We start from the raw sequence: 26,218 nt of genomic DNA, 5'->3' as shown, positions 1-26,218 counted from the left end.
TTCAACACCTTGTATTAACAAAGAATTGTTTCAAACTAACCTGAAGCTACTACACTTGTAGATACTATAAACATGTAAACTCCTGCATTCTGATGGGCCATTGACTTCTGAACTGGACAGAGTGGCTCTGACCTCCCCTGTTTTTCCAAGCCACTTTTTTTGTATTTCACGTGTCAAAGACAGAGGCCAAAGTGTTCCTCTCGACAAACAAAACTAAACTAAACAAAGGCGCGTCTGCAGAGGGAAGACGGCAATTTCCGAGGCAACATCTCAACTGGAGCCCAACAGTAACAAGCCATCATTGGTGGGATTACACTTTAAGACACTTCTGCTTTACCATCAGCTTTTAATCATAGCTTGGACCTACTTTGCACTATAATGATGCAGCTACACTGACTGCCATGTATAGAAGTCACATTAATGTGACAATGAGCACTGTGCAACAGTGGTAAACACAGAAGACCCGACGTATTGCCAACAGTATCTATGAAAGCCAATGATTACTATTTCATTACTGCTTTCATTTTCCCTTTGTTGAATTGTTAACAAACACAAAATAACTGCTTCATGATGTTCCTGGGTGTCTTCATTTACATCGCTGCAAATTGCCCAGAAGGAAGCGGCCAGTGAGAGTGGATTGTGGGACTTTATTCGAATGTTTCCTGCAGTAAGTTATTCCTTTGTCTGGGCAGAGCTAATAGCAGGGAATTGGATTCAAATAGAGTCAAGCTGCCTCCTGAGATCCCTCAATCCACCGTCGCCATAAAAAAGAGGTCTGAGGCCAGTCTAAATATTTGGTAGTCTTAGCAGGTTCATGTTAAAAGACACACACACACACACACGCGCGTGCACAGCAAACACACACACACACACACGGTGAATGCACAAGCAGGCCGAGGCTGTGAAGTTGAATGGCATAGCTCAAAGCCTTCCTCCCCCTATCCCTGCCTCTTTCTCTCTCTAAACCGCCAAACCATTCTCCCCCTTTCTCCAGCTCAGAGGAATTCATTAACTGCCTCTCCACAGAGACACTATGGAAATCAGGCAGCTACAAAGGCAGAGCGAGAGGGAGAGAGAGGGGAAGGCGGGGAGGGGGGGTGTGGTGGCGGTGAATGGGGCTATATTATCCTATTAGATGGTGGATGTGTCTCGTTTCCCTACCCTGTCATGAGAAAAAACATTAATTTTAAGTGAGGAATGAGACAGAGGGAGGGAGAAAGAGAGACAGGGCTGGAGAAAGAGAGGGAAACGGTGAGGGTCTTTAACATTGCTCTTTTATAGGGCTGAAATGGAGAGTCCCCTGGCTCCATTTACCTTGGCAATGAGGATAGAGCCACTCTCCATGAATGCCATTTAAAAATGCCATGGAGATTAAGCATCCTCTCCCTCTCTCTCGTCCTCTCTATTTCTCACAGTCTCCCTCTCCTGCTCTCACACACACACACACACACACGCACACACACACACACGCACACACACGGTGCAGCAGCGGTGGCGTGCTCGTCATAATATGTGTTTAGGAAAACAGCTTTGAGATTCATGAGTAAAGCCCTCTAGGTGCCAGCGCTGAGGAGGGAAGTGATCGCAGAAAAGAGACAGAGAGGACCATCACTTAGCCAGAGTGGGCTTTAAGCACTGTAATTAAATCATTAGACCCCCCCCCCCCCCCCCTCTCCTCCCCTTCCCTCCCTCCACACACACACACACACACCATCCTCCTCCCACCCTTTCCATTTCCATCTCTCTCTCTCTTCCTCTCTCTCTCTCAGCTCATCCAAGCTCATCGGGGGATCCACTGTGAAATGATGAATCTGTATTTATGGGGATGGAGTAATTACACAGCTAACCTCTGCGGGAATCTGGGAGGGCCACAGGGCCACTGAGCGGGGCGCAGGGTGCTCAACCTCATTAGCACCGGCGGAGTGTGTGCGTTCAAAGAAGCAGGCGGAAGCGGAGATTCGAGCGTTAATGAGAAAACAAGACCATCTTTTGCCATACGGAGATCCCTCATCTGATCTCACCTCGTATTTGAGATAAAAAATAAATCATTACTCCACAGCATCGAGTATTTTACACCCGGGCCTGGCTACAGTACACTAGTCCATTCTTCTGGCCACATCTGTCATTTTCCACTCCACAGCTCCTCTGTGCTCCTTATCTCTTATCCCCCTCGATCTCAGTCATTACCTGCAGTCTCCTTTATCTCCGCGGTGGAAAATATGCTCCACTGACTTCCGTCGATAATCACGGACGTTCCTCTCGGATTTGGTCGACCATATCGATGCCTCCTGGCCCATCTGCTGGCCAAAATGTCCCGGCATGCCCTGCGAATATAGCTGTCAAAGCGTGAAATAAAATAAATTATTATTATTATTATTATTATTATTATTATTATTATTATTATTATTATTATTATTATTATTATTATTATTATTATTATTATTATTATTATTATTATTATTACGAGTTTGATAATTTTATTAATAACCGTGTGAGCGTTTTAGACAACGTGAGGCGGTGATGCGTTTATTAAATAAGGCACACAAACGCACACACATCACACGTTTGCTTTTTGTATAGGCTCAGTGAGGACTGTAGAAATTAGATCACACATCAGCACGCACGCGCGCCCGCGCGCGCGCGCGCACACACACACGCACACGACCTAGGCTAACCAATGCACTAATCGCCTGCCCCGGGCATAGGAGGAGCTTGGTGCTTAAGTAGGCTGCCAATCAGTCAGTCAGCTCCACATCCAGAAGCTCCCGCGGCCAGACGCACGCATCACTCCACACTGGAAGTGCCAAAACTGCGCCTCTGAGATAACTCCGGGTCGGAGGAGAAGTGGAAAAGCTTGACAGTTTCTTAAAAAAAGGAGGGGGGAGCAGTCGGGTGATCCAGACACCCCCTTCATCATCTTCTATCTTGGGATCCCTACTTTCTAGTTTTTTTTTTCCCTGCCTCCTCTTGCGCCGGTGTGACTTTGGGACGCATTTCCTCGCACGCGCGCTCCGGACATGTCTTTCCCTCAGCTGGGCTATCCCCAGTTCATCAGCGCCTCCCATGAGGTGTACGGGGGCGAGCGGCCGGCCTCCGCCCGGGAAGGCGGCGCGGAGAGCGCGGTGAGCTCGTCCGCCACCGCCGCGGCCGTCGGCTCCATGCTGGGGATGTACGGGAGCCCGTGGGCGGCTCACAACTACAGTGCCTTTCTGCCGTACAGCGGAGCCACAGACCTCGCCCTCATATCCCAGATGGTGAGAGTTGATGCTCGTTCACACCGGCTCAGGTGTTAACGGCCGGGCTCCTCGCTGCTATTGTTGTGGCCGGGCGTGTTTATTGCTAACTAATTAACGAGCAGCGGCTCAAAGTGCGTGAGGTATTTGTGTTGTAAACATTTGGGCATTTGTGGTCGCTAATAAACCTTTATGTTAGTCCAAGCTGCCGACTGTCACTTAACAATTTATTACGTTTATGTTTAAATAGGAATATGTTAAATAAAATATCCCAAAGCGCATACTCTTTGGTTGAAGCTGAACGCTGTGCTACAGGTTCAGATTTATATTCTTTAGGATTTTTTTAGCGGTAAAATCAAGTGTAAACGGTTTTATAGTCGGGCTTTTATGGCAAATGCATTATTAATTTTTCACATAGTAAATTTAGGATATTGTGTTGAGCAATTGAATGGTCTATATATTCAGATACCTAGATATATATTTTTAAGATAGAACTTGTAAAATTAAATATTCGTTCTAGGTTTTTTGTTCGTGAAATCTCAAATTCCTGATAATCTGACGATGATATGCCAGAGTATAATGAAACTTTTTGGAAGCTTCCATGCGCCATTTTTGCGCTCCTCGCGAAGAGGAAAATATTTTTGGACCCCATCCCCTCACCAAGTCGTCAAACCTTTCCCCATTAATGTTGCAGGGTTCCCAGTATGAGTTGAAGGACAGCCCGGGCTCGCACCCAGCCTCCCTGCCCGTCCACGCCGCTCAAGGATTTTACCCGTACGGCCAGTACCCGTACGGAGACCCGTCGAGAGCCAAGACCGCCACCCGGGAGACCACCAGCACCCTGAAGGCCTGGCTGCAGGAGCACCAGAAGAACCCGTACCCCACCAAAGGGGAGAAGATAATGCTCGCTATCATCACCAGGATGACACTCACACAGGTGGGTGACGCGTCATCTTCAAACTACGACCAGAGACAGATTAGACATGTGTTATTTATTAATGGCCTTTACAAAACGCCGGGCACTTCACACGCATCCTCGCGACAACAACAGGCTGTTGCAACAGACAGTAACCCGCATATTTGATCAACCAACTCGCCGTTAATATTATTTAGTTGTTGACACTTTATTTAACACTTGTAACTGACTCACACACACACACACACACACACACACACACACACACACACACACACACACACACACACACACGAGAGCAAAGCTGTAATGTAAATGAATTATTAAACAGGAAGGACAAAAGTGTCCGTGTTTATCTTGTGATTTTAAATGTCCGTCATTAACTCATTCCAACACATTAATTATCTGCAAACATTTTCTAGGTGTCGACGTGGTTTGCGAATGCCCGCAGACGCCTGAAGAAGGAGAACAAGGTCACCTGGGGCCGCAGCGCCGAGGACCGGGACGGCAGAATTTTCAGCAGCGACAACGAGGACGAGCACGGCAAGAACGGCAGCGACGACGACGACGACGACGAGGAGATTGATTTGGAAACTGTCGACGCCGACAGACCGGAGGAGCAGAGAGCCGGGGAGCAGCAAGGCGCGGCGAAAGGAGAGGGAGACGCGGGCCTGTCCGTCAGGGAGGCCCCCGAGCCGAAGAGCTCGGAGGGCGGCAGGACGCTTTCTGTGGAGGCGGCGATTTCCCTCAATAAACCGCCCGCTGCCAAGCTCGCAGCGGACCGTTCGCCCAGCAGACAGGAGTGCCAGAGACCCCCGCAGAGCAAACCCAAAATATGGTCCTTGGCCGAAACCGCCACAGCCCCCGATAGCTCTCAGAAACCGGCCCACGCGGCCCACGCGCACCACCCGTCCTTGGCCTCCGCCGCTCACCCGGCCTTGCTCCCGGGTCATGGAATTTACACGTGCCAGATTGGCAAGTTGCACAACTGGGCCAACGCGGCCTTTTTGAACGCCAACTCCCTTTTAAACATGAGGTCGCTCCTCGGAGGAGCTCCGGCCGGACACCTGCCTCTCCACGGCGGCGCGTCGGCCGCGCGTCACGACGCACGGTCGGCGGCGGCGGCGGCGGCGGGCCCGGGGACCTCGGGAACGGAGGACGACAGTGACGTCGAGTCGTCTGAAAGCTTCAGCCCAAAAAGAGATGGTAGGGCTCACGTTCCTCCCAACAGCCTTTTACAATTATTTATTCACTGAAAATACTTCAGAAATGACTTTTACGCATGCGGAAATAAGAACCAAACGACCAAAACAAACAATAAAATTAAATAAATGTTCTGGTAATTTTTTTTCAGACGTCTGCATCTAATATATTCGTTAAAATAAACCCGTATTGTTTTCTATTTATAGATGAAGAGAGCGACCACAGGCCCGATAACCTGAAGTCCCCGTTCCAGCTGCTCACTGACAGGTAACCTCATGCATTTAGAATCAATTTGGGTTATGACATTATCAATTTCTTTTCTAAAGCCTTGTGCTAAATGAACCTTAAAGCAGAGGTAAACACTGTTACACCTGACTGGGCACAAGGCAGACCTCGGCACATAAATCATGTGATTGAGTCCCCACTTTAACGCCCCGTCAGGCAGCAGCCACCCCCCACACACCTCTGTCATTTAAATAATCTGCCGCCATTTATTCACGCCCACTCAGTGAATGCAGCTAATGTATGTCAAAGGGACCGCTGATAGCAACATCATGAATGTAGTGGAGGGTGAAGAGGCATTTTACAATTTACCTTTAGTGGGTTTTAATTTGCATAAATAGAGTTTAACAGAGTTTGGCATGATCTTTATTTCAAAATGTATGACTGAAGCTTTCACAGTTTTTTTTTTCTCATCATTTGTTTTTTCATAAATTCAACATAAAAGGTCAATTCCCCTTTTTTGACACCCTGGTTTCTCCTTTCTCCTCAGACCTCACCACGGGACAGCAGCACAGCGGGTTCTGACTACGACATTATGAGCAGGCAAAGGACGGAACAGAAGAAAGGAATAACTTTATTTAACGCAGAACAATTTAACGAAGGCTATTTTTCGACGGGCGATACATGTCATAGTATTATTGGTGAACTTCCACGTGCGACAGAGATGGTTGTTTTTGTCACAGATTTGCTCGTTTGTTTCTTTTATGTCTTTTTATGTTCCTTCTCTGCGTCCTCTTTTGTGAATGAAAACCTTGATTTGTAAATACAGGATATGAATTTGTCTTTAAAGAATATATTTTTTGGAAACTAAATAAATGTCATTATAGTCATTTATTATTATTGAAGACTTTTTCTCCCTGAATTTAATTATAGATTTAATCAGAAAGTTCTGTTCATCTTCTTCATAAATGTTGGTAGCAGAAGCCAGATTTAATAGAACAATATAATTCACCTATATGTTTATGGACATCAAGGCCACTGTTAGAATTACCAGATAATTTTACATTTTAAGTAAAAAAAGACATTAGTGTTTTCTATTTGTTTAGTGAGGATTACATTTAACCGCCTTTTAATTGGCTCCTTCATCTGTGTGTTCAGTTTCCCACTGTCAGGGCCAATCACCCACGCGGGCTGAGCCGTGGTTCTGCAAGAAAAGCCCAAACCCAGAGCCCTATGCCAGGGCCTTGGAAGCCACTGTAAACGCAGGCAAAATTGAAATTGAAAATTTCCAGGACCTTCTGAACCTGCGTCTGCTTTCAGCCTAGACCTTCCTGCTTTAATGTTGGATTAAACCCCCTCAGCGCCACCACTGCCGCCTCTGAAATATGGATCAGACGACAGGAAAAGGCCAGAGCCAGTATGGGGGCAGCAGCTCAGGAGGAGGTGGATGAGGAGGTGGTGGGGGGGGTTGTGTGTCACTCTGGGCAATCCTTGACGTTCACAGGCCCAAAGAGGGGCTTTGGAGAGAGAGGTTGGCGGGGGGTCTGTGGGTTGTTAATAGCGAGTATTTATCTGTGTGCTTGGGTTACGAGTAGAACACAGATGTCACACAATCTGGGGTCCCTCCGAATTGTGGCGATTCTCAGTTTTCCAGGTGGGGTTTTCGGGAGGTTGAGTCACGGCTTCACAATCGAAAGTTTGATGCTTTGCTCCTGTTTCATTTTCCAGTAACTTTATCTTGAGTGTCTCTTTTCAAATAGTCGCAGTAGAAGAATTCGAAAGCTTGAATTGGGTCAAAGAGAGTTACACGGGCAGCGAAGATGCAGCAAATAGGCAAAGTGAAAGACATCTGTCACCTGATAGAGGCCGGTTAACCCACAGCCGCGCAGGAGGATCCGGTGTCGTTCGCTAAACGGGGACTTGACCGGACCCAGAGATGAACCGTATCAGGTGAAGAGCACCGTCGAAAGGCGATTCGAGCAGACGTCACTCGCTCAACCATTAAAACCGAGGCCCCGGGTTAACGCAACCCGGAGATGTGACTCAATGCTGCCACCTCACTCCCAGACGAAGCAGAGCAGAGCCCGGCGCCTCCGCAGACACGATCCACCCACACGTTGGGCCACAGAACTCCATCCGTTGCATCCTTCGCCGTGCTGCTCGTCCAAAGTCGCCGCTTGATACCTCTCAAAGGGCGGCGCTCCAGCTGAAACCAACCCAAGACCGTGCAACTTGTTCATTTTGCATATAGCTGCGCATTGAGTTCTTTTTGAGAGCAGGAAGCGGCTTAGATCCATCTACACCGTCTTAAAAGACAGCGGCACCTGCTCACAGGACACACATGATTCATCCTATCTATACCTCTGTGTGATTCCAGTCACTGCTAAAGATCCGCCGCCAAGTCAGTCATCATATACTGGCTTTATTGTTCTTCCAGTTCAATCTTCATTAGTTGATGTTGCCACTTGTGCTGCCAGAAAGTAATTTGTATATTAATGTAGGATCAAAAGCTGCAGCGTCACAATCACAAAGGCCTGAAAGGAAACTCTGACAGTGCACCTGTAAAAACCGCAGCTCCTTCAACTTTAAACCCCAGAAACATTATTAACATTTGTTTACACAACTTAACATTCACCCTTACATTAAACTAATACTTAAATATGGTGAAAACTTTGATGTCATTTCTGATGTGTTGATTTTTTATGAGCCTTTTCCCTGGTTTTCATCATTTCATTTCGATCCCGTCACCAACTTTAAGCAAGAAAACCTCATCCACTCCACAAGTCTGACACTGTTTCTTGAAACTTGACTCGAAGACGTGGCGCGTGTGAAAAGCGCCGGCGTCGCGACTTCAGGTGCATCCGCGCATCCGACCTTTATTTACCCGCCCCCGCGCACCTTTTCTCACGGGGACAAAGAGGCCGAGAAAGCGGGCGCTAGAGAGAGCGAACTCGAGTGTAACGAGAGCAAATGGGACGGAGCGAAAGAGAGAGAGATGATGCAGTGAGAGCTGTCATTGATGTGAGAACAGCATGGAAGGAAGCCAGACACTTGGGGCCATTTTCACTTCCTCTGCCAGCACTGACAGACTGCCATCAGCACCACTGAGAAGAAGATCCACCGCTCCCGCACACACACACACACACACACACACACACACACACACACACACACACACACACACACACACACACACACACACACACACACACACACACACACTTCACTTTTTCCGCACTTCATCCCAGTCAGTCCAAGCTACTGTTCTTCCAAGTACCCAAACAATATGTTATTCTTTCAAAGTTGGAAATCAGTGATCTTAGCATGATGGGGCTGAAAACCACATCAAATGGCCGTTCAATCAGCTACGCCGCGTGCCCAAAACATGTTGTGCGTTATGAAAGGAGTGGAAAAGGAGAGCAGATCCAAAATATTATTAGCGCTTACTGGCGGGTGCTGCTGGAAAACTTCTTCTGAGATTCAAGTTTGGGCTTCACGTTGGTCGCTCGTCACCCGACTCGCCCCAAAACTTTTCAAAATAAAAGTAGCGTACGCTGCGAAAAAGCCATAAGTGAACCGTTGCTATTGCTCCTGAATAACAGCCATTGTCGCCGAGGTTTTCGAGTCATAGCAGCCCCTTAAACTCTCAGTGTGAATAGAGTCTTCATTGGTGCTTTGGTATTCTGATATAGGCTCTTTGGTGTGGTCTAATCCCTATTAGAGAGGCAGATTATGGAAGGGATTTGTCTTTGATTTGCCTGTCCCACTGCTCTTTTCTCTCACCACCTCGCTCTCCTCCTATATCCTTCCCTCGTTCTTTTGCTCTCTGCTCCTCTGTTGTCTTGATAGGATGGTCAGGGATTGAACAATGATTGCCTCCGTGTGTCTTCCCCCTCACGCTCCCACCCTTCAGCCTTCCCCCTGTGATTACGGCCACATGCATGAGGTCCCCCGGTCGCCTCAATAGACTTGTTAAAAGCTCCCAGTGGATGAGAGAAATGCAGGGCCCCGTCGCCCGGTCCTCATGTGCGCATCCGTGCCCTTTGGAGGCGCTCTGCATGGCGGTGGACTCCCCTGCCTGTCCCCCCACGGCGGTCACTCCTCCTACTTTCTCCCCGCCCCTCCGCCATGCAGAGATAATCAGGCTTATGTAAAGATGACGTGCTCTTTTGACAGTCACCAGCTCATCAGTGATCCAATCGAGCCCAAATCCGCCATTGTTGGCCCCTCAAAGTGTCCCAAATCCGCTTGTGCGGGAAAAAAAGGGGGCTATGCTCTTTATCCTGCCAATCACTCCTGACATTCCTGCCACTGTTGCCATGGCCTGGGGTCAGAGGTCGTGAAAACAGAGAGCATGAGCCTACTCGGGGAAGAATGCGGAGGCTTTAAAGGAGGGGACTCACAGCACGACGGCCCCATTGGTTAGCCGACGCAGGGGGCAAATGTAGACAAGTTAGGACTCTATAGACCCACTGAGAGGGTCAGCTGGACAGGCCATGAAGATGGGGCAAGAGAGGTGTGTGGGGAGAGGGGAGGAAAATGGGGGTGTTTGATTGCCAAATAGGCTTCACAGAGCTTGACCTCGAGGAGCCCTGAGACGAAAATAATAAACATACGAGTTAATAATTAGCGAATTTCTCATTGACCTCTCCAGTTCAAATGTAAAAGTGAAGCATTTTCCCACCATAAAGCAACAACGTAGGGAGGTAATTCTAATAATACTGATACGAGCCATGATCCAAAAGCTGCCCACAAAAACATGACGGTGGAAGCCGAGCTGCAATTTGAAATGTAAATGTACCTCCCAGCGCAACGATGCTAATACGTGTCACCGCAGGATAAGCGGGGCACTGGGTTAAATCTGTTGTAATGTCGTCAAAAGAATAATTTTCTGTACCAAATGTATACGTAAGTGAGCAAATGTTTAGCCCAGGCAAGATATCATAAGGAACTGACGCCATTCACTGTTCCCGCATAGGGATTAGTGGAATTAGACGCTGGCACAATAGCAAAGTATCAAAACTCATGGGTAATTCAACAAGCGCCACAATGCTGGAGTTTACAGAGCGCTGCTCCTCAGCCGCCATTTATTGTGGCGCTGCAGCTGCGCGTAGCGTACAGACAAATAGGGAGACAAATTTAATATACAGGGAAAATACACACAACAAATACTAATGAAAGGGTGGGAGTGATAAATCTCCCCCGTTGTTGTCTTGCCCATTCACGGCCATAATCTGAGGGAAGGAGCAGATTAGGACAGAGGGAGGGTCCGTGGCGGCGTGTCCGCATCGCTGGCTCCTTTCAGCCATTTTGAAACAATGTTTATCCACTGGTTTGTTATAGCGCAGCAACTTAGCTTAGTGCACTGCTGTGAGAGCCCTGAGGGGGCGGAGGACTCGCTGCGCCATTGTTCGCCGTCCATTGAGGCGGAGCGGCGCGTCGGCGAGGAGCTGCACTAAACTCGCCATCTTACTGGTTTCTGCAATTTAACCTTTGGTTTGTTTAGTTTCTCTCTATGAGTTTTTTTCTATTTTTAGGCCTCTGTTGTCTTAAAAAGAGCTATCGTGCGTCAAGAGCTTCACGGAGCACAACTTTAAAAACGTTAAACTTCTAATGACAAAACATTCTGACCCCAGGTTTTCATTTAGCAGCATCTACTGTACAGGACAGATCACACAAAGGACATATACAGGACGGAAGCATTGCTTTGAGTGGAATGTCTCCTATAGTAGATGATACTAGACAAATTTATTTTATTTAAGTTTTGTATCCAGTTGGAATAACGTCAGGGAATCCCAGCTTTTCCATAAACTGTCTTCATCCACACACAATTCTAAATTTTCCCCACCTGCAAAAACCGGTGCCACTGCCATGTAGCCAACTTGGACATTATAGAACTGGATGCTGCATCAGCATCAGGGTAAAGTCATCAAAATGTGTCTAGTTTTAGTAAAGTGACATGTTTGGAGCAGGGCATAATAACAGTGGTGTGATAAGATGGAGGTTTTCCTGTGTACTGTAAGGCAGAGTGAAAAAAAGAACTGCTCCGCTGCTTTTCACTTTTGTGGGTAATGACAGATGACTCATGGGTCACATATCTTCACAGTGTAATTACACATGCGATGCGTGCGCGTGCGCACACATTCTGTCATTCCTGCAGCAGAGTAATGTGACTCCTCATTCATCTGCCCCAGTCGTTTAGGGTAATAGAGCTTAATGGAGTATATTAACCCTGTCCAGCTTGCATCCCCCCAGATTTGTGCGTGTGTGTGTGTGTGTGTGTGTGTGTGTGTTCACGCACAGGGAAAGCGGAGTCCTGCCAACTGTTTATCTACAAGGAGCACACACACACACACACACACACACACACACACACACACACACACACACACACACACACACACACACACACAGTGAGGGAGGAGAGATCTGGTTTCCCCACTGTCACAGATGCTTACCCGCCTCTCCATTAGCGAAGTGATTGGAGTGGACACAGAAAACTAGGAGCCTTGTTCCCACGGGGGCAATCTGAGGAAATTATTGCCCCCCGATCATCTCCAGGGAGCGTCAGCGCTCCAAAAAGAAGCACTTAATCCACTATCACATGCCGCTCTTTGTAAACCGCATAGCGGGGAGTTTTGGAGGATTCCGTGTGGATTGATGCTCTGCGTTTGATTAGCATGCGGCGAGAGGGCCTGCGCGAGCTGCAGAGCTCTCTCCACGGGAAATCAAGGTGAGGAGGAAGCTCCGCAGAGAGATGGCAGAGTGACAAATGGCTGATCACTGTGGAATACAGCCCGATGTGATGCTTAGAACGCGTTTGTCTGTCTTTACCCACTTTTCTGTTTCATGACATCATTTTAGAACAAAGTGTGAATGTCACGGGGGCAGACGCTGTAGGTGGTCAGGAGTCCTGGGAGGTCCAGTCGGAGTAATATGGGATCTGTAACCACAGCCCAGTGAACGCACGCAGACAAACAGACCTACTATGTTGTCTTTGCGCTGTCACTAAATTGTGGCTGACCTTTTTACCCCGGTCAATAACAATTGCAAGTTGAGCCGACTGCACCCTGAGGCTAATGCCACACACACACACACACACACACACACACACACACACACACACACACACACACACACACACACACACACACACACTGCATGCGAGCTACAGTGTGGCTGCTGTTCTCCAAACCACCAGAGGATGGCACCTGCGGTCCAAGCTGTGGCGTCGCAGCAGCTGCAGTAGAGGAAAACCGTAGAGCCAGACGTTGTTGTTCCAACTTAAACTGAAGAGCATAGTTTACTATACACAACCACAATATTATGATAGAAACACCTCAAAACTGTACAGTACATCAGTGATTTTGGAAAGCATGACTGGCAGGTGTTACTTGGTACCAACGTTAAAACTATACAATTCCAATTATTAAATATCTGGTTAACCTTTCTCTTGTTTTAAACTTTTTGTTTCTATAAATAATAAATCTACATTGAATCCATTGACATGTATATGGCTCAAAAAACAAGCATTAATGAATCCGGCCAGTAGAACATTTTGGAAGAACCCACTGGTGAACTGGGCGACTCGCTGAACATTCATGTCCGAGTAAAGGAGGAAAAGAATTAAGATGATAATCAATCATGGTGACATTTACTGGCTGTGCAGCTGAAGTTTGACCCTCAAGAAGTAAAAAAAAAGTTTTTTTTCATGCTTAGACTATAAAAACAAATGTACATAACATTGTAGTATTTGAATATATGAATATTAAGATGTTTTCTGAATATAAAGAAAGAGGATCATTTCAGAAGTCTGAAAAAGTAAAATAACAAATTAATGAAGAGATTGATCCCTAAATGAATATGAGTCCAAGAGAGCGAATATCCAGTCCAGAGTCTTTTGGTCTCAAATAAGGAAGCAAAGGATCAGCGCCAGCATTTAGGTGGGTTAAAGTGTTTGTTAAAGGCTCTATTGGTCCCTGTGGACCAGGACTCTCCAGGCTGAATAATGTATGTCCGCTCCTGCAGTAATGAAGTGGAAGCGATAGGGAGGAATATGGCCGCCCTCCAAGGGCTCCGCGCAAACTGTACACACTCCTAAAAGCTGCCCGTGGCCCAAACCTGTCTCCCTGCCTCTGCGTCCGTCCGCCTCCTTCACGCGGCGGTTAAGAGGGTTAGCTTGTCTCTGTACCTGCGTCCTACATCATTGATGAGCAGGACCGGGGCATTTATAGTATCCCGCCCAGAGTTCAGCAGCTCCGGGTCGTCCGCGAAGCCGCCGTCAGACAGGAGCGGAGCGGCGGCAGGAACGTGGCTGCCGAGAAACCACTGGAAAAGGGCTTTGGTCTAAGTTGAACAGCAAAGCACTAATGTATATGAATCCATATAAATCCAAACTTTTACTATTGTAGAGTAAACATAGATAGAATTCAGCCAGTTAGCTTAAAGTAGCATGTCAATTTACCGTCCTGGCGGCAGAAGGTTGCCGGTTAAAATCCAACTGTCCCACCAGGTGTGTTCTTGAGCAAGACACCACCTTAAATGCAGAGAACACAGTCTCCCCAAGGGGATCAATAAAGTATGCTTCAGCTCATAATTTAACTTTAGAAAAGTAAATTCGTGCTTTTGCATGGGAGCCTCGCATGAAACCACTTCCTGTCCACTCGAATCAGACTCAAGGCTCAATAAACAACAAATCCGTGTTTTCACTCTGTGTTTAAAGTCCTCTCATTGAAATTGGAGTCCTTCTGCTCGAGCCTCCGAGATATTCTCCCTTTCGGAGCGAAATGGCTCCAACCCAGAGAAAGCCTCCAAAAGCATCTGCATGTTAAACAGAGATTAAAATTGCAGAGATTTCCGGCTTTACGGTGGAAAATATTCAAACGCGGAGCGAAATGATTGAAAGCGCTTGTGATTGGAGTTGTTTTGCCCTCTCCTCCCAACACTTTGTGCGGCGCCTGGCCGTCCTCCTCCACTCGCATTAACACGCTTCTATCATTAAGCCCCGCGCCCCACCCAGTGCATTGTGGGTACGGCCGGATGCAGGAAGCAGAGGATAAAAATGCGCCTCTGTTCTTTTTGCTTGTGAAGCATCTTGAATGAATGATTGATTCGATGAGGAGAGTGAGTTCAGGAAGATATAATTACGGTCTGACGAATGCATGAAGACATATATACTGGAGAACCTGCCATAAATTTATAAACACGCCATATATTAATATATAAGCAGCCCCCTGAATATATATTCACTGTCTTTAGGTAAGAAAAGCTTAAAGAGTTAAACCCAGAGCCTGGAGTCTGCTCGTTCAGCTATAGCTTACAAGTTATTTTGCTCATAAACCAAGATTAAATGCAGTCATGTTCATTGTCACTGGGTAAACAAATTGCCATTCTCTTTGAGTGGCATATGTTTTGTGTGAGGTTGTGCGACACGAGCGCGGGGAGATAACTTCATTTCCGAGCTTTGAGCACAGATGAGGAGGAGACCGTGAGTCCGTGTTCAGTATATGAGCACCTTTCACGGGACAAATGGAATGTCAATCATGCGCCGGTACACAGATGCCGTCTCCCCAGCGGGGAGCGGGATGCTTTCTAGTGATGCAGCTCTGTTGTTTCAGCCTTACTCTGGGTGCACTGGGAATATCTTGTCCTTTTACTCCTCCACATCCCCTCGCTCCATTTCAGATCCCCTGACTATTAACAATTTCTCCGGCTCCCGCACTTTGCCTTTTTAGACTTTCCCTTATGTTGTAGATCGTCTGTGTAAAGACTCTGACCCAACTCTTCTTTCTTCTTTTTCTTGTTTGTGCTGGACGTCCCCAAAGGGACTGTATATAAATGATTATAATGGAGAAGGATGAAATTTTTTTTAATGAATAATTAAAGTCCCCAGTATCAAATACAGTCACCTTTTTAATAATGTACGTAAAGAAAACAGAATAAAGAGAGTCAAAACCCAAACAAGGATCGATTATTTGGCTGATGAGAGATTTAAGCAAAATATTTTTTTTCTCCCTGCAGCTTCTAGAGATTATGTTCATACAATAAATAACTAATTTGCAATAGCACAAGTATTAAATTAAAAGTTATTATGTTTTGTTCCATGAATGTACATGACTGTGTGCAAAAATGTTGATGCTGAATTTTCAATGACAACTTATTTTAATACAATATCCACTTGTAGGAATTTGGTTGCAGTATCATTTTCAATCGTATGGGTCTGGTTAGATTCTCATCTTTGTTTTTGTCAAGAAACGTAAACTCCCTTCTCTATACTTGTCATCGCCTTCAAAACCGATAAAAATAGAACGATGATACGTGGAAGAAAAAAAAAAGAAATAAACGTTTCCACTTCACCAGAGCAGCTTAAGAGTGTTATTAAAACATGACAGGCCATTCAGTTGGTAAAGGTGCTTACTCAAGGGAATGCAGCGTTTATTCTTTGATTAATTTGCTCGGAGGAGATCTGAAATTCCCCCACTCATGAATACGTGCGTGACAGGGAGATTTCTCCGTGACAACTTATCCAAACTGCAGGGCAAAACGATTATGCTAATATCAGGTTGTAGTCATCAATCATCTCGTGTCAATGCGGTGTCAACGCATCTCGCTCCCGATCGTCCCCTTCGGCCGTGGCGCTGTTACCGCGCGTGCGTGTTCCGCGCGCACGTACGGAGCCTTGTGTTTATTTGGAGAGAGGAATTGATCGTTTCCTTATTACGCCTGGGGACTGTTTGCGGAGAAGTGTGTGTGTGTGTGGGGGGGGGGGGGGGTCTCTCGCGCTCGCTCGCGTGCAGCTCAAAGGAAACCGAGAGGATATTAATTAGGCGAACTTCTTGATACGAGCGCGGGGCTCCGAGCTGAATCCCGGCTGACGTCACTGGGGACGCGCCTTAAAACCAAAGAGCGGGGGAGACGCATGGTGCGATCGAACACACGTACGCACACGCGCGCGCGCGCTTCGGATTGGGAGATAGCGGAGGAGACGTCGCAGGAGAAGCAGCGGCTGCGTGAGCGGGACGGAAACTCCGGCGGAAGCGAGAAGTTACTTTTAAAACAGTCCTCGTCCTTTTGCGTCAAATAAAAGTGGCGCGCGGTGGTAGACGGTAAATGTATTTTAAAAAGTGAAAACCAGTCAGCGGCAGAGGTCTTCGTCGGGCACGGATGCTGTTGGATGTCTGCGCCTCTGCTCCTTTGATCTCCTTTGAGCCATGGCTTACTCTCAGCTGGGATACACCTACTCCACCCCACCGCAGGTACCGTCCGCACGCTCATGCACGTTCATCGTCACGCCATGAAGCCGTTACTGTTACTTTATCAGACACACTGATTTCGGTCACTGCCGTCTTCTCGCCAAAGTTTCTGGTGAACTCCAGCCCTCTGAGCGCCTGTCTGGAGCCGGGGACGCCCCCGTCGGTCCTGCGCTCCCCGGCGCGTCATCTGCCCCCCGGCGGCGTCGGCGTCTACGGCGGCCCTTACGCCAAGAGCCAGGGTTACTACAGCACCTGCAGCAGCGACGCCGCAGCCCTCTACTCCAGGGTGAGGTCCCCCTGCTTATTGCCGTAGTCTCCTAAAACACTGGAATAGCTGTTAACTGTAACCAGAGGTTGCTCCCGTGACGATATACGTAGGTAGTGTAGGGATTTTTCATTAATAAGTGATTTGCTTGTATTTTCAGGGGCCACTAGATCCCAAAGACGGAGCCGCATCTTTGGGGACGTCTCAGGCTCCTGCTTACTACCCTTATGAATATGCATTTGGACAATATCCTTATGACAGATATGGGTAAGTTAGAGTCTAGATGTAAAGATTGTGCATTAATCTTTCTTTAGATGATGATGAATGAATGAATTGATGAAGAAATCATGTCTGGGGTGTTAAGACACTCGATTACGATGCCAATGTTGTTTTGAACTTCATTAAGATATGATTTCATACTTCATAATTACTCCTAATTTTCATTCCTCTCTCGCAGGTATTCCTGCGCCGATGGCACTTCCCGGCGTAAAAACGCCACCCGGGAGACCACCAGCACCCTGAAGGCTTGGCTGCACGAGCACCAGAAGAACCCGTACCCCACCAAAGGGGAGAAGATAATGCTGGCTATTATTACCAGGATGACGCTCACGCAGGTCAGACGATCGCACGAGGTCGTTCCCCACGGTTTTTTACTTGATTCTCACTTCCTTCCCCTCCGCCCGCCAGGTCTCCACATGGTTCGCCAATGCACGCAGGCGGCTGAAGAAGGAGAACAAGGTGACGTGGTCGCCCCGGGCTTGTAAAAGCTCTGACGACCGAACCCACGACGATGACGGCGATGAAGCCGAGAAGCCGCCTAAATGTGACGAAGACCTTCCTGGTGAGTGGAGTCTGAATGAGTGTTTTGCCGTGTTCAAGGTTTGATTGTGTTGCTCAGACTTGGTTTCATCCCTATCGCTCGTTACCACAGACGACGGGCAGTGTGCCGACCTGCAGAGCGACCTCGAGGACTTCGACCTGCTGGAGTCGGATGCGTCTGACTGTGAACCCAAGTCAGACTTCCTACACGACGACAGTGACTTGAACCCAAGCACGGACTCGCGGCGCGGACGCCACGAACGCGCCTCGGAACCGCCGCGCGGCCGAGGCAGAACGTCCCCAGACGGCGCCGCACGTCAAAGCGACGCCTTCGGTACCACTCCGGACCTCGGAAACGCGCACGTCAAGCCCAAGATCTGGTCCATCGCCGATACTGTGTCTCCGGAGGAGTTCCCTCCCTGTATGCTGTCGTCCGCCGGGGCGTCCGCGTACCCGTCAAACATGTGTCTGTCCAAGGAGGAGCGGCAGCAGGAATCGCCCGTGGCCACGCTCAGAGAGTGGGTGGACGGAGTTTTCCTGGGGCCTCCGTTCCAGCAGCCCCGGTCGGCTGAGGCGTGGAAGGGCTTAAGCGACGACGTGGTGGACACCAGGACACCGGGACAGTCCTTTGAAATTCACCGACGTGCGTCATCGTTGTTGACCAACTAATTGCGGCATCAACGGACTCTTTTAAACGCCACTGGACTTAAAATAAAAATTCTATATTTTTGTTGTCGTGACTTGACCGATGGCTCAGTTAGTGAATCCTGCGTCTGTCAAGCTTTCTTATTTTCCCACAATGCATTATGCAGTTTGGCTTTTATGACGGTGCCAAATTAATCCATAAATCACCAAGTTTTCAAGGAGTGTTTTTTTCCAGTTTTAGACAGAAGTTCACAAAATTCTGCTTCTGATCTGGTGATTGATTGCTAGAATTCTTCTGTTGTGAATGACAAATATGAATTATTAGCTGCTTATTTACTAGCTTGTCAAAAAAGATCATCAACCACGTTTTTTTTCCTATATTTTCATTTGATTTGTTTAAAAAAGCACTTAAAGGTATTTCACATAATACTGAGCAAAACTATTGACTAAGGCTTCATGTCACAGTCAGTTCTAAACTTACAGAGCCGTATAGAAACTGCATCAGCATGTGGAACAATGGAAGGTTTGGCAGCGCTGGCGTGCCCAGGTCACTTCCTGAGCCTCTGATGGGTCAAATGTTTGGGGTTAACCTATGGTCAGTGTAAAACGAGGCTTCCCTTCGAACGCCTTGACAGACCTTCGCTGTCTAACGACTGACGGACTCGTGGGCCCCATCAGTAGTCACAGTAACTACTGTCACCATACACTTCCCTGCAGCGAGGTTCACACACTTGAAAAATATACAGTATTGTACACTTGCACTACAGCCACGAAATCACGAAAATAAAAGGTGTATTCTGTAGCATGGTGACGTTCTCCGAGTGTAACTTTGCATTAGCTGCCCGCTGTACTGGAACCAGCAGCAGGATCAGTCTGGGTGATGTACATTCTGCTCAGGAATTGTGAAATTTGGTGCGTGTGTGTGTGTGTGTGTGTGTGTGTGTGTGTGTGTGTGTGTGTGTGTGTTTGGCGAGAGTGGAAGAGGGGAAGCGGGCGCTGTTCAGCCGTGACTAATAGAAACACACAGAGGAGGGTGCTGCTAAATTGTTAAATCGATGCCACTTCCACCTCGGCTCCAGATATAGCTGCAATCAGCGATGCGCCCCGTTTCATTAGGCCCATTTTGACTTTGTCAACGTGGGACTGTAAGAAAATCCACCACGCGCAAAATGCCTCATGAAACCTCTTAAGTAGTTTAGAGTTAGTGTCAGATCTTTATCCACTCCAGTGACTTTCCATAGAACCAAGAATAAGAAGCATCACTGAAACAAACAAAGGAATGAAGCTCATCAGTACTAAGTGATGTATAAAAAATACATTTTCATCAGCCTCAATTATTAAAGGTAACTTCACAAATGCAGCACAAGAAACATTTAAACCAACATTTTCTAAAAGAAAACCCAACAAACAGTGAGAGGTTATTCTTTCACCCCCATCGTTCTCCTGTTTTTCGATTTAGGAACACTGATAAAGTATTTATCAGAACAGAGGAGGGATCTGCCTGGGCTTTGTATGGAATTAAGCATTTCAGATTAAATAATTCAGGATGAATTCAACTGAGAATTTCCCTCTGTTTCTGCCTCATAAATACTTCAGGTTTAAGATGATAAATAATGACATCTGACTTTTTATTTCTGTAAAGTTTCTTCTTCCTTCTGCTCACTGTCAGGCCCACTCTTATTATGGCAGCTGATAGCATTTGTTAAATAAATCTCTGGTTACATTTTATGAAATTAATGTGCTAGAATTTATATGATTTTATTGTCCTTTTCAAAACCATGAGATGAATACGACTTCAAAAGGAGTAAGAGCCAGGAAGGAGGTAGAATAGCAGCCAGATAAGATAATGGCTGTGTGTTAAGTGGGGTTAAATGTCACAGTTCTCACCGTTAGCTGTTAAAAACACAACTACACCGACTGAGAAGTGCGTGAGCTGGTCTACAGCTATTTATTAGTTGACATTTTTTCTATCTATTTTTCAAAATAAATGTTTTAATATTTCTAAGGTATCACACAATGGTAACGTTTATCGTAAAATCTAGTAAGAAAAAACGAGAGTCATCGTTGTCCAGCCTTTACGTTTGGATGAGAGTGAGTGATGTCACTGCATTGGTGCTGCCTCACAGCATTGCTTCTCCTCCGCATTCATTTACAAGCTGCACTCAATGGACAAAACATAGAAAAATACCATTAATACAGTTCATTAGTGACTTGATCCCAGAAACACAAAACACTTGAATTTTAGCATTGATGTTTATAAAATTGTGGTCAACCTAAACCTGAATTAGGGTTCAGGCTACCTTTTTTTTGTAACATTTCCTCACAATCATCTCTCTCGCCTCTGCTGTTCACACTCCACAACTTGCCCCACTGAGCGCTCACAGTTTTCTCCCCTGAATATTCCTTCCTCAGCCCCTATCCCTGTACACCCCTCCACTTGTCTCACCTCACCTTGTCTGCTCTCCGCTCACAAGTGAGCCACTCAACAGCAGGTCTGACACGAAGGCCTGCTCCCTGGGCCAGAAGCTGCCGTTGAGCCTAACTACAGAACTACATGACTACCTAACGACGCTGCAGCGCAGGTCGAGGAATCTTAGGCTCGGCGTGTTTGCTTGTCCAGTTTGGGAGATCCTTGGATGCGTTTCATGTAGGAACTGGCATACATGTGAACAAGCAGATGAGAAATGCATTGCAGAAATAACGCTTGGACTTGATCATAATATTATTATATTTCAGGCGCTGCAACACTTTTTTTCTGAATACTTCTACTTTTAAAAATTCTGTTGGACTGTCGGCCCAGAAGTACTGACAACTTCAAATTACTGCTCTCTGCACCCTCTGTCTGACACCTATTTCCTTTCAACACTGTGTCTCTGTCGCATACCGGAACACACACACAATCACGGCGTGCGTATACACACGATTCTAAGTCTCTCGCGTCTTGTCACACACACTTTGGTTTTCTGGGGCTATCAAAGTGCTGAGTGCAAACTCTCTCCTCTAAAAACTGTCACATTTAGCCAGAGGTGTCTCGCTCCCTGCAGTAACCCTCTGAGCTCCTGGCACAAGAACAAGTCATTATTTCCATGGTAAAGGTCAGAAGCTCTGTCACCTGACTCTAAAGTGCTGCTGACTGTAGTCGCCCCGAGACACTGACCAAAGGTCAGTTTTCTGTTTTGGCTCCCACACAGCGCACGCCGATGTGAAGAGGATCTGCTGCTCCCAGATCTGCAGGTGAGCCCGATTCGGTGACAGTGGCTTCCTGACACGCTGGTTCAGATAACTGGCTGCAGGGAGCTCCATAATGAGCCTCGGGGTCTGTAATGTGACACATCTTCAAGGTGAAATATTTTAATAGGGCAATTACAGCGACAAAGAGGATGTTTTGTGTAGATGAGTGATTGTTGTGGAGGAGTGCTGTGTCAAGGAATTCAGTGGCATTTAACTCCATTATCTATTGTGCGGCTCAGTAGTAGTAGTAGTAGTATTTTAAATATCATTAGTCTCTTTTGAGTTTGTCTTTGTGTGAGTGGTCTGACGCAACAGTGCAGATCACATTATGCTTAAGAGCTGTATGAGCAATTACTATTAAATATTATGCAGAAAGAAAGTAGATAACTGGATGTAGTCATAGACTCATGTGGTGATTTGACAGCTGGAATGAAAGAATGAGTTTGTCTCCAAATTGGTTGAGGCCACCTTTATATTCATTATCTATCAGCGCTACCTGGCGTATATGATATTAAATAATATTCTATTCTGATGGGTGATGGGTTTAAGGGCGGTGAATAATTAAAAAGCTCTGTTAGATCTAGCACAAAAACACACTGCTGTTTAATTCAGCACAATTCATATGCTCAGTTTCATTTCAAGATCTCGCCCCAGGCAGTGCCTCCAACTCATCCGACCACCACCTCTGAACCACTCAGACTTATCAACCGCAAGACCAACCAGTCAGCACTCTGACACCAACTCAGCTCGTCTGCCTCATTTTAACAATGCACCTCTCTCCCCTTCAATCATCCAAAGTGGTCTGACTATAGATGAGGTTAAGTAAAGCATAAGCTCCACTTCCAGGAGTCACCAGGGCCAATTATATCAGCCTGACTACTCTTCCCAACCTGAGCTCCATGGTGTGGAAAATGCAGTTCCACTGGCTGCATCACTGGGGACAGAACAGGCTAGTGCTGTCTGGAGACAAGCCAAACGCAGGCCAATTTGGCATGCAGAGGTCTATGGAGAATAAGCCTGATGAAATATATATATGATCTTCTTCAAACATGTATTGTTCCACGAGGCTGTGTCTTATCAGGCTGGCTCCCTCCCCAAGTCTTCCAGGGCTCGCAGACCAAGACACTACAGTACAGATTGTGGGAGGCCGATACACAAAGAATGCGACGGTTCTTTCTCTCAACGCTTTTGATTGCAATCACAAGCAATCAGTTATTCATGCAGGACCGAAATATATCCTGCTCACAGTGACAACTAAGGAGCTGTTGACATATGATAACCTCACTGAAACACTGACCACCTGCCTTTCAGTGGTTCAAACCCTGAGTTGTACTATCAGTCAGCTATGGTCTGTTGATTAGGAAAACATCTGAAACTGAACTTATCTCTTTACCACACAGCCCTTTACTACAGTATTTTTTCCCTCAACCCATAAACATGATCAGGACACTGCTGACCTCTGCCTGTCAGAGAGAAAAATGCATCCAGTGATTCAGATTTCAACATGTGCGTCTTACGACGTATTTGGAAAAAAAAACACACTAAAGAAGCAGTTGATCAGAAAAAAATATATTGTGAAATATGCACAAAGAAGACAAACCTCACACCTAGATATATACTTGTAACGTGACTAATTTATTCATTTCTTTAGGTCTTGTCTCCTAGTTATGAACAACAACCATTTCAACAGATGCTAAAATGAGCAGCAAAAAACAGACAGGCAAGATATAATTTATTAATCAATAAGAGAATTTATACAGAGAAGCAAAGACAGAGGGAACGCCTCAGTGATGATGCTTCTGCTTGAACTGTAGTCCACAGTATCCACATGTGCCCACTTTGGTGTCTTTATCCTGGAGGCAGAGTAAAGTTAGAGAAAAGTCAAGTTAGAATTTATAGCTTGGAATCTACCCCTGCCCATTGACATGTTTGTGACGGGGGACGTACAAGGTTGATATAGACTTTGGGATGTCCCAGAGCTCCTCCGCCTCCATCACAGGACACAACTCTGTCTTCAACGTCAGTTACTGGCTCCTCTGCCACCAATTTGATGGCAAAGTTCTTATTCACCTTAACATTATAAACAACTTGGTCATAATTGGCTCTGGAAACACAGTGAATACAGTTTGTTTTATAAAAACGGTGGTGAACACAACTGAAAAGGAGCAGGAGACCACACAGAACTGTATAAACCAATCTGTGCAAATGTAAATATAAAACAGCAGGTGCACAGGGCAGTGTGGTCATTTGTGGAGAGTAAACAAGAGTTTGGCTAATTATTCAGAAATGGCATTTAAGCTCCATTAAGTCTGGATGTAGCACCTCACCTCTTTCTGTCTGCCAACGAACCTGACTCTCCGGGGATCCTTCTCATCATACACCTGAAAAGCAAACACCAAAGTTGTAAAAGACGTTTTATTTATAGCGCTGTGTCTTGGTACTGTAGCTGAGGCACGTAGCAAAAACTTAAAAAAATGTTCTGAAAAAACGTTAAGTTCAGAGCTGAATGTGTGTATGTGTTATGGGCCAACACATTGCAAAAGTAAATAACAAGAACAAAGTGATGAGCGGTGCACGATGATGTTGTCATCAGCACTGCCACAAAGCTAATGTTAGCAAACATGGAGCCTCTCGGTGCTCCTAGCAGCAGAGCAATGACGCTAGCAAAGTTTAATCTTACCTGTCCGGTGTGAGTGATGGCCTCGCCAGTGGTGGAAACCTCTAAGCTGTAACGGTGAGCAGGTACAGCGGACAGTCTCAAAGGTGAAACAAGCACCTTAGCGTTTTTAGTGAAGGACAGAAGTCTGCCAACCGCGGCCGCCATGTTTACGATAGCCTGATTTCCCAGGGTGCCTTGCAGTGAAAATTGACTTGCTGATATTTTTGCCCTGGGTTTAGTACTACAGGTTCAAATTACTATTATACTGCATGACCGGTTGCAACGCGCATATTGGTTAAGTTAGAATATTAAAGAACACACATGGAAAAACATATATTAGTAGAATTTTGTTTTAATTAAAGTCCGTTAACAAAAAGAGATAGGCAAGAGGTAGCCCCTCTCAGGCTAACCTGAGGATTATGTTGAGGGTTAACAGGCCAATGTGAATTCAACCGGAAGTAGATGCGGTTCATGTTCAAGATTAGCAGCAGCAGCAGCAGCGTCGTTGTCTTCTTGCTGCGAATAAAACTTTAGCTTCATTGATCATATCTAATAGCTTCAGCGCATTTTAAAAGGTTTGTTCACGCTCTTTAACGTTTTAATACCAGCGTGTCATTTAAATTATTTTAGAAGGGCAGGGATTGTGTCCAGCTGCGGCGCTAGCAGATCGACCCTTGGCACGCTTGTCTCCTTGGCATGTTTCATGCTATGTAGCCTGTGTTGTTTAGCTATATTTTGTGCTACATGGTATGGCATTATAAAAACATACGCTAAGCCCTTGATTCAGTTCGTTAGAGTATAGTAATATGTCATTATTGTTCTGTCTGTCTCTTAACAAAGTAACAAAATGCGAATCCAAATTCTATTATATAGTGATGCCTACATTTTCCTGTTACTGTTTCCGCCCTGCAGCCTTTGACACGATGGCACCGCTCCTGTTGAAGCGCCTGACAACCTCCCTGACTCGCCGAGTGGTCCAGATGAGCCGCTTTAATCTGACTTGGTCCCCGCCAGCAGCTAGCACTTTCAGATGCCTCTATGCATTTACCCAAGCTCCTTTCACATCGCCGCTTTCCTCAGCCAAATTCAGCTCCATCCAGCAACTCTTCTCTGGCTCCTCTGCTCACTGCGGGTCATCACTACCGGGGCCACATCTTGCCTGCATCCAGCCTTTCGCAGGGATGAAAACCAAGTCTGCTCTGAAGAGGCGCTGCAAAGACTGTTTCTTTGTCCGACGGAGGGGACGTTTATTTGTTTTCTGTAAGACAAATCCAAGACATAAGCAGAGACAGGGCTGAAATGCGCTCCTGTTGTTAAAAATTAGTTTTTAGTTGTGTATATTAAGAAGGCCTTTGTTGCAATAATAAATTGTTTGGGTGGCAATTTATTGCTAGGTGTCTTTACATATGTGATGTTTCTTTCTTAGGGCTATCATCGTTAATGTACGAATAGTTAACATATATTCGGCTATGTCAACATTTGCTTCCCAGTAATTCCAGTTATTCCGTTCAATTTTATCAAATTCAAGCAGTCGTATTTTTCATTCTTTTTAACCCATTGTTTCTTTTCAATTATTTCTCCACACGAGGGCGCTAAAGCTTTGCTGTATGAATTTTGGCTCCAACCTGATTGGTGTGGTGATCTGTAATTGGTCATCCTTGAGTTTACGAGATACACAAACACTGTACAGAAGTATGATATATAGCATTATCCTGAAACATAGCAATATTCGATTAGCATAGTAAGCTTTTTTTCACTCAAAAATGTCCTCAG

The 26,218-nt window shown here is 46.2% G+C and overlaps 3 protein-coding genes across 3 annotated transcripts; 2 read left to right on the top strand and 1 right to left on the bottom strand.

Moving 5' to 3' along the window:
- Positions 1-2,742: 2,742 nt before the first annotated feature.
- Positions 2,743-6,464, top strand: irx1b (iroquois homeobox 1b). The gene is made up of 5 exons (XM_029167691.3): positions 2,743-3,254; positions 3,928-4,170; positions 4,572-5,355; positions 5,559-5,619; positions 6,125-6,464. Exons 1-5 carry the CDS (start codon positions 3,018-3,020, stop codon positions 6,171-6,173), a joined length of 1,374 nt encoding a protein of 457 aa, XP_029023524.1. The 5' UTR covers positions 2,743-3,017; the 3' UTR covers positions 6,174-6,464.
- Positions 6,465-16,413: 9,949 nt separating this feature from the next.
- Positions 16,414-19,357, top strand: irx4b (iroquois homeobox 4b). The gene is made up of 6 exons (XM_029168046.3): positions 16,414-16,829; positions 16,933-17,112; positions 17,252-17,358; positions 17,549-17,705; positions 17,779-17,932; positions 18,023-19,357. The coding sequence occupies exons 1-6, from the start codon at positions 16,785-16,787 to the stop codon at positions 18,577-18,579; spliced, it is 1,200 nt and encodes a 399-aa protein (XP_029023879.1). The 5' UTR covers positions 16,414-16,784; the 3' UTR covers positions 18,580-19,357.
- A 4,144-nt stretch (positions 19,358-23,501) lies between these two features.
- ndufs6 (NADH:ubiquinone oxidoreductase subunit S6) lies at positions 23,502-24,646 on the bottom strand. The gene is made up of 4 exons (XM_029167638.3): positions 24,467-24,646; positions 24,114-24,167; positions 23,734-23,856; positions 23,502-23,639 (listed from the first exon to the last, which is right to left on the bottom strand). Exons 1-4 carry the CDS (start codon positions 24,608-24,610, stop codon positions 23,571-23,573), a joined length of 390 nt encoding a protein of 129 aa, XP_029023471.1. The 5' UTR covers positions 24,611-24,646; the 3' UTR covers positions 23,502-23,570.
- Between the last annotated feature and the right edge of the window lie 1,572 nt (positions 24,647-26,218).

The sequence above is a fragment of the Betta splendens genome, chromosome 11 (assembly GCF_900634795.4).
Source record: "Betta splendens chromosome 11, fBetSpl5.4, whole genome shotgun sequence".
Taxonomy (NCBI): domain Eukaryota; kingdom Metazoa; phylum Chordata; class Actinopteri; order Anabantiformes; family Osphronemidae; genus Betta; species Betta splendens.
This window is presented reverse-complemented; position numbering and strand designations above follow the sequence as displayed.

Excerpts from the sequence above, each read along its gene's own strand:
- irx1b (XM_029167691.3), top strand. The coding sequence starts at position 3,018 with ATGTCTTTCCCTCAGCTGGGCTATCCCCAGTTCATCAGCGCCTCCCAT. Across the intron at positions 3,255-3,927 it reads TCGCCCTCATATCCCAGATG|GGTTCCCAGTATGAGTTGAA; the intron begins GTGAGAGTTGAT and ends TTAATGTTGCAG. Across the intron at positions 5,620-6,124 it reads TTCCAGCTGCTCACTGACAG|ACCTCACCACGGGACAGCAG; the intron begins GTAACCTCATGC and ends CTTTCTCCTCAG.
- irx4b (XM_029168046.3), top strand. The coding sequence starts at position 16,785 with ATGGCTTACTCTCAGCTGGGATACACCTACTCCACCCCACCGCAG. Across the intron at positions 16,830-16,932 it reads CCTACTCCACCCCACCGCAG|TTTCTGGTGAACTCCAGCCC; the intron begins GTACCGTCCGCA and ends TTCTCGCCAAAG. Across the intron at positions 17,933-18,022 it reads ATGTGACGAAGACCTTCCTG|ACGACGGGCAGTGTGCCGAC; the intron begins GTGAGTGGAGTC and ends TCGTTACCACAG.
- ndufs6 (XM_029167638.3), bottom strand. The coding sequence starts at position 24,610 with ATGGCGGCCGCGGTTGGCAGACTTCTGTCCTTCACTAAAAACGCTAAG. Across the intron at positions 23,857-24,113 it reads TCGTTGGCAGACAGAAAGAG|GTGAATAAGAACTTTGCCAT; the intron begins GTGAGGTGCTAC and ends TATAATGTTAAG. Across the intron at positions 23,640-23,733 it reads CCAAAGTCTATATCAACCTT|GATAAAGACACCAAAGTGGG; the intron begins GTACGTCCCCCG and ends CTCTGCCTCCAG.